The 11,454-nt window shown below is 45.1% G+C and overlaps 1 protein-coding gene across 1 annotated transcript in view; it reads right to left on the bottom strand.

The window, feature by feature from the left end:
* Positions 1-11,454, bottom strand: part of SHISA6 (shisa family member 6) — a gene marked incomplete at its 5' end in the record, with an annotated part of 254,661 nt that overhangs the window by 188,725 nt on the left and 54,482 nt on the right. The window contains one exon of the mRNA XM_009647251.1: positions 6,383-6,478. Within this exon, the coding sequence (XP_009645546.1) occupies positions 6,383-6,478 (96 nt within the window). The remainder of the gene's footprint in view (positions 1-6,382; positions 6,479-11,454) is intronic.

The following is an 11,454-nucleotide window of genomic DNA, read 5'->3' as shown; positions in this document are numbered from 1 at the left end:
ATTAATGAGTCTACTGCAAGTGTGGATTACTAATGATGGGGGGAGGCAGTAAATTCCATCTTGGAGCTGATTCACTGCACGCTTTGTAGCTGCGTTGGGCAGATGCTGGTTGCGACAGATGTAATTCAAGTTGCCAATATAACAAATTAAGGGTATGAACCAGCACTTTGGGAAAGAAAATGGAACACAAGGTGGCCAGACAAGTGACAGGGAATCAGCCACGACAGCAGGGAACCAGGGCGGTGCTGGAGAGAGGAATCAGGGTCCTCAAACTGCTAATGATGATTAAATTAATAAATCTCTTTCCTCCCATTCATCTCTGAATCATATTTACATACCAGTGGACCCGTAAAACTGCTGGTTCCTGAGTTGATGCTTGTAAAAGGGGCTGAGTTCAGGGCCTCTGAAAGGAACATCAGTGTGTGTAAAAGGGGAACGTGTACAACGTGTGTACAAGAGGAGGCAGTGGTGTCAGCCAGTATGAATACCCCATCCCATTTTACCACGTGTCTTACCACGTTTAGTCTGTATGCAAAGCTTGCAGCACGCTGAATATTATAAATCCACTGAGGTGTCTGCATAAAGATTAGTTTGCATACAGATCTGTCATTTATAAAATACAGAGCCTGTCACAGATATTCTTCATCTTGCAGAAAAACTAGAGAAGGTGGGAAGAATGTGCAAATGAGGGAACACACTGGATGGGTAGAGCGAGACATTTCAGGAAGGAAATGGCCTGATCCTCATATTGACATGGGATGTCCCACAGCGCTATCATCATTGACAAGCTTTTCTAAGAGTCACACAAACACGAACTTGGCAATGCTGTCTTGGGCAAACATAGACTTAGTCATAAGTCATTTACTCTGTGCTTCCTCTCTCCATACAGAGGTGATGCATCACCTTCCAGTGGGAGCAGCAGAGACATGACAAAGGGAAAGCTCTGGAGCTCCCAGGGGAGAGAAAGGCGAGAAAGTGGAGCTGCCACCAACCTCAGCTGTCTGAGATGCTGAAGCAGCTCAGGAAGATCTTGGTTGCTAAGTACGATCTAGAGCTGCATTTGTCCTCTTTCATGTTTGCCTTTGTAGGAGGTTCTCTATAAATACACACAAATGTTAAACTGCCAGATAAAGCAAGCTGTTGCCTTACTCTTGAAACCTGTCTTGCAATGAGCCTGAGTGACCCTACTTACTGACATCAGGCCCTCCATCTCCCAGTGCTAGCCCATCAGGTGGCTGGGGGAGCACAATGAGCTCCCCAGCATGGTCTGAATCTCCAGGAGGCTCCGGGACACTACCCAACGAGGTGATGGTCTGGCCATGGGCTGAGAGCACAAGTGGTGAGGTAGCTCCCTCCACTGTCAGAGCCCACTGACAGGCAAGCAAGTGGGAAGGAGCCACCAGACTCCGCTGCTACCTCAAGCTTGTCAGCTCTGCCTCCCATCCTGATGTTACCGTGTCTCCTGTCACTCTCACAAACCCCTGCAGCTTCCAAGCCTCGCACCCATGTGGTAACCATCTTCCACTGCTCTGGCACCATGGTCTGTCTGTCCTCAAAACAACTCATGCACGTGTGCATGGCCTGGGAGAGAAAGGTGATCATTTTCTAAGGTGGGACTAGATCATGATCAATTTTCTCCTTTTGAACATGATTGAAAAAAAGCTGATTTGTGGGAGATTTTGTCAACTGTGAAAAAGCAAGAAGTCAGCAACAGCTGAGCTCTCACTTTCCCCTCTGCCTGCACGTGGATGCTGTGCATCATTTCAGGTAACAGGGAGTGGGATATTTATCAGGAGATGCCAAAGGGGGAAGCTGTATCGGGGAGTACGATGTCTAGTTGGGTGTAAGGTCCTGCTAAAGGACATGTACAATGTTCCCACACACCAAGCCCATGTGCTCAAACAAAATCAGCTTGGGCTGGACAGCTGTACCTCATATGAAGGGCTGTACCATCAAAAGCGCCCTGAGCCACTTTGCGGAGGTATGAGGTGCAACCACACTGACGGACAGTGAGAACAGAGGCCCAGGTAGGTAAATCCCACATTCAGGCTGTAAATCTTGCCACACCTGCACTAAAAATCACAAGATAAAATGTGACAGGCAGCTTTTATTGCTCAGTCACCAGGCTGGCTTCTCTGTACCAACATTGTTTTCACATTGCCCACAATGCAGGATGCTGGTGCAACTCCACGGGGATGCCAGCAGTAACATAGTCAGGCTTTAACAGCCCCATCACACTGACTTGGATACATGGTTCATTTTTTTTTCCTGCCTACTGGTACTTCTGGAGAACATTCTAGCTGCAAATTTTAGTGGGATACTTGAAGAAAAGAGACTCCTGCAGATGCCTTAACTCAGAGCACATCTCCCAGTGAATCTTGGAACAGTAAGGATTTGCAGCCTTGAACCGTAAGTGAGAGGGTCCATTTCTGAAAGTGTTCTTGGGCAGACGGTGAGGACAATTTGACCTTTCCTGAGTTTTCCACACATGCTTTTCAAGTTGCAGACCTACCACTGCACCTCCTCAAGAATCTGTTGTAAACTTAGAAGAAACCAGCAGATTGTAGGATAAGTCCTGTTTTTCCCTATGAGATGACTTTGCAGTGGAGGAATCTACAATCCCATATTCCTCCTGCCTCACTGTTCCCTGATGCCTAGCACTCAGTTCAGCTGGGAAATTACGCTTTTCCAGCAAAACAACTCACTATCTTTAATACTGTTGCAGAGTCACCAGGAAAACAAAGAATTTGTTTAGTGATGAAGTGAGCTTATCATCTGCTCTACAGAATTTCTACTGCTGTCACAGAACGGTGAAACACAAGGAGCCCAATTCCATTTGGAAACTATTTTTCAAGGTCTGAGGCTGGTAGTAAAAAAACAAAATAAAAATTACATTTTTATCTGAAAACTCAACAGTTATGATCTGGAGTAGTTAATCTGGAGCAAATTTACTGCCCTTCAAGACTTGTTCACTCCCTGTGGTTGAATATCCATGTGGGTGCTTGCTCCATGTTGCATTGCAGCTGTGTAAGTGACTGAGCAGAGCTCTGCAGAGCCCTGGCAGGACAGTGAGCACGGTCCACGTTAGGGTAGTATTGACATGGGACATCTGAGAGTAGCAAGATGTTCGGAGAGAGAATAGGTTGAAGAAGCTGGTTTTTTTAAATTAGGTTAGTGCACAGAGGGATGCGATAGCTCCTGTCTTCTGTGCTCCTACTTGCTTCACTGGAGCACTGAACTCTCACAGCAGCTACCACAGCAGCTGGAGCAATAGTAGCTACACAAGCAAGTGCAGGAGGGATTCATCTGCCTTCTTCTGATGGCGAAAAGACCTAGCCCCAATGGGTCCCCTCTTGCCAGAGGGGGGTAAGAGGTGCCCAGTGACGATCCAGTTAACACTTAGAGGTGCTGGTGTCTCCCAGGTGTCTCTACATGGAATTGAAGGCTACCACCTCAGAATAAAATGTCTAATTTCTACCTATCTATTGTTAGATGAGATTAGCCCTGCCATGTGTCTCACCATGGAGACTTTCTATGGCTTAAAGACTTTGGATTCATTCCTAGATCATCATGACAGACTGACAGTGCAGTCTTTTACCATGGTTTGAAGAACACCCTATGTAGTGATTTTATAGACTTAAATGCCAGGCAGTGATGCATTGCCCAATGGAGTGTCATATAAGAACCATAAATCACAATCTTGCAGGAGCTTGTGGATGTCAGACATGTGAATATGCTGATTTGGTATCCATGGTAGTTTGGCATGTCTCACATCTTTGTCTTCTGCCGAAAATAGATTAGCTTTTAAATATTACTCAGCACTTGGAGTTCTGCCACAACACAGAAGACAGTTGAGAAAACACTAAAAATGTGTCTCCCAGTGCAAAGAAATATTGAGATAAACTTCATTGGCTTTGTTCAGTCTAAAAGCAGAACCCTCTTCCATGGTGATGTTCAACAAGGCAGGACGAGGTTATTTGGCTAATGGTAGCTGACGTGGAGATTTTAACACACACACTGGAACTGAAATAGGACAAAATCTGAGTGTGAAGTTGCTCAGCTAAAGTTCAGGACTACAGCCCTTGCTGGAGCACTCACCTCTCCTGACTACAAGTACAACTGGGTTGCCCGTTCAAACTGAACACCGGAAATCTGCTGTGTAATATTTCCAGAAATAACCAAATGTTATACAGGGTACAAACCTAATGATAGGGCACCTAAGTCATTTGTTACATCCAAAGTCCCTGCTTTCACAGCACAAATAGGCAATCAAATTGTATCGCAGACAAAGACAAATCCACACATTTGTACAAGCAAACAAGGCCTGCAGAATGTGTAGAGACATTAATCACTTGCACCAGTCCTGAGTGGGTGTGTGAATTTACCATTAAGAAGTTAACTTTGTGGTACTGTTCAAATAAAATGTGAATATATAGGTAGCTGAAAAGTAAATTCAAAGGCCAATCCATTCTTTTATGCCCATAAACAGCCAAGATATAGTGTAATTTCTTCTGATAATAAAAGTCCTTTGTTCACTTTGGAAAGCACCACCCTATCTGACAGCTGTTGGAAGAGGTGGGTACAAACAGCCTGGACTCCCATTGCCCATTCTCCCACCTTCCCAGGGATAGGAAATGTGCTCTGTAGCGATTCCAGCAAAGCCAGTGGAAAAGCTGTGAAAACCACTGGCCCGTCTATGGAATAACAGAGCCCCCAGGACTTCTCAGTTAAAGAAAGCAAGGAGGTTTTATTCTTATCTGGGAAGGAACTGGGAAAAGCATATTGTATGGAAAGTTGCTTGAAGATAATTCAAATGGCTGAGACAGAGGCAGGTTTCACGGCCCTGCCTGGGTTTATCCATGTGCTTGATGAAGGCTATCAGGACACGCCACACTGTAGACCAGGCCTTTACTGGGGTACACTTCCTATCTCACCCTAATCATACTGTCAGACCTGACGTGATAACGACATGACTGTAAAACTCTTGGGGGGGGGGGGGGGAGCAAGGGAGACTTTGTGTGAAATGCCATCCATGAGTCCTTCCTTGAACCATTTCAGTTTCCAGCCCACATGAAGGTTCATGGCAGTTTTCTCTGCTTTCCTTCCATCAGTGCAGTGCCAGGCTGGAATTGCAGGGTATTGTATTACAAGTCCCACGGGTGCTGCCTCAGCCTCAGTAAACTTTATTTAAACACACACAGACATACACAGACAATATACATATATTTGTTTCTTCTCTGACAGTTCTACAGGACCAACACTGCTTCGGATGACACTCGTGGAGATTTTGAAAAAGTGCAGGAAATGTACGAAAAAATAAAGGTCTTTTAATAATTTGTGAGTCATGGTCATCCACAGAAACAACACAGGTGCATTCAACCAGGCGAGCACATGGACACAACTCCACATACAGTACATTGTGTCTATATAAGTATCTCCACATACATTGTGTCTATATAAATGTACAACAGTCTCAGAAATCAGCAGGACACAAAACCAGATGGGTACTGGCATGGCACATGCTTGCACTCCCAGTGTCGCAACCCACTTGCCAGTGCACCAGTGTGACTCGGTCAGGGTGTGGGGGTGAACAGAAAGATGCTCCAAACATAGTCTCACTGTACACTATAAAAACTCACCAAATATGCAACAACATCATAAAATGAACATTCATCTGGGGTTCTGGTGACCAGCTCCTTTGAGTCAGATCTCACAGCTTTTGTGTCACCACAACTCCTGGGATATACGGTTACTTATCTAATATAGCTACAACTATATCTCAACATATATTTTATATACAGTACATATACACAGAACATACACAGAGCAGTATATGTATATTTTTGTGTTTTCATGTTTGTACATTATATCACAGATTATATGAACACATAAAATATATGTTTTAGGACCTAAAAAGAAATAATTTTATAAAATATTCATAATACGCCCCCCCAAAAAGCCCAGAAGTCAAACAAAAAAACAAAAAAAAAAATCCAGAAATGCATTCTTGAAGTGTTAACTGCCTGCCCTAGGACAGCATGAGACGCCTGCCCCTTCCCCTTGTAAGTACAGCAGCACAATGGTGGCTTGGAACCATGCACCCAGGAAAACACAAAGCAGTATAAATTGGTGAGCTGCAAAGTCAGAGTGGAGTCTGGAGCCTGGCTGGCTGACTCTACACTCTCCCACCGTCTCCCTTGCTAGGATTTAAAAGGTTCTGCCAGGAGCACGGTATTTTACCTGCAGCAATATTTGCTAGACTAAATCTACTGACTGCAGTCCGATACTGTTATCTTATAGCACTTAGAACCCAGCTTCTGAGCTATAGCTTTTTTTATTTAAAACAATCTTTTTATTTAGCAAAAAATTGTTTCCACTGTACCCTTCGTGTGTCCTCTTCCTAATGTGACAAACCCGGAGGAGATGAAATTATGGAGATCTGGCCCTCCACTTCGATAAATATCCTTTCCATAGGGACCTGCCAAGGAAAAGAAAACAAAGAAACCTTTATTCAGTGTATGTGTTTGTGTACATATGTATACACACACATATATGTGATACAGCCCTGCTGTCACCCTCATGTATGAGTACCAAGGCCCCACCACATGGTTACATTATTAATGGCAAGTAGAGGGTATAACAGAACACCACAGCTATGGCAGCATCAAAGACTTATTGCTTTATTGGCCAAGATTTACGAAGAAGAACAATTGCATATTCTGATAACTGCCAAGGGATGGATGGATTCTGATATGGGAACCACTAATGTGCCAAACCAAACACCCCACTCTCCGGGAAATTTGATCATCACTGGCTCAGATTCAGGTTTGCTAGGAGCAGCACTCCCAAGGAACTGGTCTCACTCAAACCTTCAGGACTAAGGAACTAAAGGAAATCAGATGAAATGTGGCTTTGTTTCTTCCCCATTCCAGCCAGATCCCTGAGAGCCTTCATGTCCCGTTGGTAGATATTTTGTCTCAGCACAAAAGCAAAGGTGCAACTATCACTCTTGTCCAGGCTGGACCCCAGTCCCCGTTAACGGTATGATAGCAAACTTTGCCTTTTAACTTTGGTTTGCTCTGGTCCTTGAATGGCATCTGTGGATAGTTTCTCAAGTGCAAGAGTCTTCTGCAGAACACTTCCTAGGAGCTTTCTCAGTCCGTGACAACAGAGTAAGTTCAGTAGACACACAGCTTTTTAATATTTTAATATATTAATAGAGAAAAAGGCCTTCTGCCTCCCTGTTACCATGCAAAGCCCTGAAATGAGGACATAGATAATTTTTCAGATACTCTTTATCATCTCCTCCCTTTTTCATGTTGTTAATTTTTCTATTCCTTTTATTTTAGAAAGAGGCAAAGATAAGATACGGGAGGGGGAGGGAAGTAAGGCAGCCTCAGGGCCTCGGAATGCAGCTCCGTCCCTGTTAAATCTCTACCTTCTCCATGCCTTTTTGCACAAGCCCATGATGCATCACTGTTCTTCTGAGCCGTGGTGGCTGGAAATCCAGCACGGCAGATGGTCCAGCTCACGGCACTCGAAGAGGAGAGCTGAGTCAGGAAGCTGTGGGGAGGGCCAAATGGGCAACAGGGATCCAGGTGGAAATGCAGCCTGGGGCCACGTTCTGGCTGGCTCACATTGCCTCTGACAGATGCTACAGCCCTTTACTATTTTTCAAACACTGAGACCTAGTGCCATTTGTTCTCACACACTTTCAGGCTCTCTGGCAACACTCTGAAAACTAACAGGAACAGAGACTGAAATCTGATCAGTCTGCAAAGTTTTCCTCTTTCCTTTTTAGCCAGTCATTCTCACCCCAGTATCCTGGTCAGCTGCTACTGATTTTGCAGGCCATTAGTCCTGTCATCAGAGTCCACCTTGCATATGAGAGGGCTGAGGGTAAACACTCCCCCCAAGGTCTAAATTGTCCCAAAATGTCCCACTGTTCTGCCCGGCAATGGATCTGAGCAGGGTCCAAACCCCACTGCCCATTCAGGGAGGACACCAGCCACTGCCTGGCCAGGAGAGCCTAGCACAGACCTTGCCATCACATGAGCACGTTGAAGATCCTCAGAAGAGGCTCAGATATGGCAGGCAGAAGATGCTGAGACTCCCGACAAATGTTTATTCCTATCTAATAGAAAAAGCATCCCACTCCCTTCTCTCACATATTTTTCTCTGGTCAAGGTCAGTCAAGCGCTCCCTGTAAACTTCTCAAAACCCTAACCCCTGTAGTGTTTCTACAGGTTTTGGAGTGTTAGCAGCAAGACAGCTTTCTTCTTACAGTTATAGTAAAGGTGGTAGCAAAAACCTTCAAATGTGGAGGCATCCACCCATAAATTGACTGAGAAGAGAGCTTCCAAAAAAAAAAAAGTATTTTCTGCTTCCACAAGAAAGATCATGGGCTCTTTCTCTCTTCTTCCTACCCACCTCTTGCAAGCTCTGGCTTCTGTGTTCCTGTAAATGGGTGGCAGATGTTTTCCTTGGAGACCCTTGGAGCTATTCTTACTTCATGAGATGTTTGCTCTTTTCCCAAGAAGCCTGCAGAGATGGTTTGTGGCTGCAATGCCCAATTCACTTTCTTTTTCTCTACCACTTTTCTAAAATGTGCTGCATTTTTTATTTCCAGTAAGCCAATTTTTTCTCATATAACATTAATTTCTATGCTCTCAGGGCCAGCTACTCTGGTGACTGACACTCTATCAGTGCTATAAATTTACTGTTTTAAACAAGGATAAAAGAAATATGTGCTATTACCTCTAGCTGAAATCAGCTGTCTTTTATATGTCCCTTTGGAGAATCTGTTTAAGACAGAGATCAATAAGGGGAAGTATATATATAAAAAAAGCAAACATTTACTGGCAGATTGAAGATTGCTCATCAGCCATTTGCTCTTTGAACCTTGCTCTGCCCCTTCTTATAGTACAGAGCAGTTAAATTAAAACATTCCTGTGATAACAACCCATTAGCATTTGAACAGGAGTTATGTTTTCCCACGAGAAACTTGCATTTATAGACTTCAAGTAGCACAAGTCTTCCCTTTTTACAGATACATTATAGGATGCTACATTTGTTTTATTTTTTTTTTTAATTCCTGCTTGCTTGTGATCATTTCTCTTGGCTTCCCAGCATAAAAATGTTGGGACACAGCTTTTACTTTTGGAAGCACCTTGGAGGCTGCTGGCGGGCCAAGCTCCGGTGCCATTATCTGAACAGACTTTTTCATAATCACTCCTTGACTGACATGGCTCACACTGGAAGTGAATGCTCCCTTGTACCTTAACAAAATGCACGTGCTTGGTAGCCACAGCAGAGCTAAAGAAGCTCAAGCATAAGCAGGCAAGGCTGAAGAGCAGTGGAACTGCAGACAGGGTTCTGCCAGACCAGAAAACACCCCTGCTTTCTTCCCGTTTGGGGCTGTTTTCCTCCTGCCTACCTTCAGCTGTGTGTGCTCTTACTCTGCTGCTGGGAGTTTATCCACAGTTGGAGAGGGATCGGCCCTGCCAAAAGGGGGTTCAACCACAAGCGGAGCTGCTGATGGAGATACCTGTCCTGTGGGCTTAGAAGGAGCCCCTAGAACTTACCCAGGGTCATCGCTTTTAGTAGGCTGAATCTTGGTGTTTCCCTCTGCCCTACAGTGAAAGAGCTAAAAATGGCCTAATTCTGTGAAAAACAAGTGTAAATGGACAGATCTGCACTTCATTTCAGACTTTGGGGATTTTTATTGCCGATCAACACCCAACCAACCAAACTCTGCCATTCCAGACAGAAGGGACCTCTCTTTCAAACCCTGCAAGGTTCCCCTGAGCCCTTTCTGGTGCTGGAGGCTGCACCAGCCCAGGTGTGGTGCCTGCCCCTTGGCAGTGTTGCCTGCAGGGCCAGGGTGGGGGCATGGAGCTGTTGCAGAACCCCAAGCACACAATAAAATGGAGATCTCTGAGATGACCTGGTGTATAAATGAGGTGGGGACAGTTTGATCGCTATCTGGTACCTGCCGTCTACAGGCATTATTCACATTGCTCTCCCTCCTCCCCCATGTGAGATCACATCAGACCAAAGCTGCCTTTTGGTGTGGCATTTCCCTGGGAGCACATACAAGACTTATGGGCTGCAGTCATCAGGGAGCTGAAACCCAGGACCCAGAGGCAGCACCTGAGACCTAAAAGAGGTCAGACAGAGCAAGAGCAGCAGACCAGCGTTGCGAGCAAGGCAAGGCAGCACAGCCCAGCATGCTCATGTCCTCGGGCTCCCAGCACACACTTTCCCTGTTTTACAGCTCACGCTTTGGGTGGAATTAGCTGCCGTCTGCTGGTTTACCATGTCCAGGTGTCCTACCCAGCTAGCGCGTATTAACTCTCTCTGGGGCTTGCTGGTAGCTGTGTACGATCACAACCAGTGTCAGCATTCAACCAGCCACTGAGCTGGCCTGCAGAGCGGCTGTGTCCCCTCCACGCACCTGTGTGTCCCTGTTTGTAAAGGGAGTTACTCTGCCTGCAATGCACAGGGAGATCTGTGAATGAAAATCACTGTACAGGAGCCAGATTTTATTATGATGGAGTCTCACAGCATGCATGACTTCCAAAGCAAAGCAACCACCCACCTACCTGATCTCATGGCGCAGAGCATGCTACCATTTAATACGGTATTTCTCTGGAGATTCTACATCTCTAAGGTCTATTTCTCACATTTAGGATAAAATTTAAAATGCTGTTTCGGAGCATCGTGCCTGACTCCCAGGAAGAGGCTTTTCCTGCTCTCACACTCCCTGTTCTTGCTTACACTCATATCCGTGTGCTCTAATGCTTGTAAACCCTCGGATGCACACAGGCTCACAGGCTTTTTCATTAAAAGAAATGAACAGGAGTCCAGCAAGGCTGTGTGTTACCAAAGCAAATGAAGTCTAACACTTACACAACTTAGAATTTCCAGAAGAAATTGAAACAAGGCAAAACACAACTTTTTTTTTTCCTCTCCTTTGGTTATGAGGCACAGCAGAGGCAGAGAGCAGATGAGTGTTTTGCCTGCCACAGAATAAAGGCATATTCTTTAGGGCATACAACTCAAAGAGGGAACATTTCATTACAATGGCATCCTGCATAACACACATATGGAACAAACTCAGTCACAAATAGCAATTACAACCCCAGCTCTGATTTAACAGAATTATTAGAGCTGAACTAAAATGCTGTTATCCACCTCTTGGAAGACATTATTACTGAGTACGGATTACATCACCCTGAGAAGGGCAGACAGGGACTGTCATGGACAGCCTTTTGCATGATACACTCTGGGATCCTGACCTCATCGCTGTCACAAATTTCCTTGGAAAAAAACCTGTACCCAGAGAGGAGTCCCCACAGCACAAACATTATTCTCAGACAGATCTCTGTGGAAAGAAAAAAAATCCTTTTTCTTTTTTTTTTTTTTGGGGGGGGGGGGACCCCCCCACCCCCC

This window comes from Egretta garzetta, unplaced genomic scaffold (genome assembly GCF_000687185.1).
Source record: "Egretta garzetta isolate BGI_Z169 unplaced genomic scaffold, ASM68718v1 scaffold589, whole genome shotgun sequence".
In the NCBI taxonomy this organism is placed as follows: Eukaryota; Metazoa; Chordata; class Aves; order Pelecaniformes; family Ardeidae; genus Egretta; species Egretta garzetta.
This window is presented reverse-complemented; position numbering and strand designations above follow the sequence as displayed.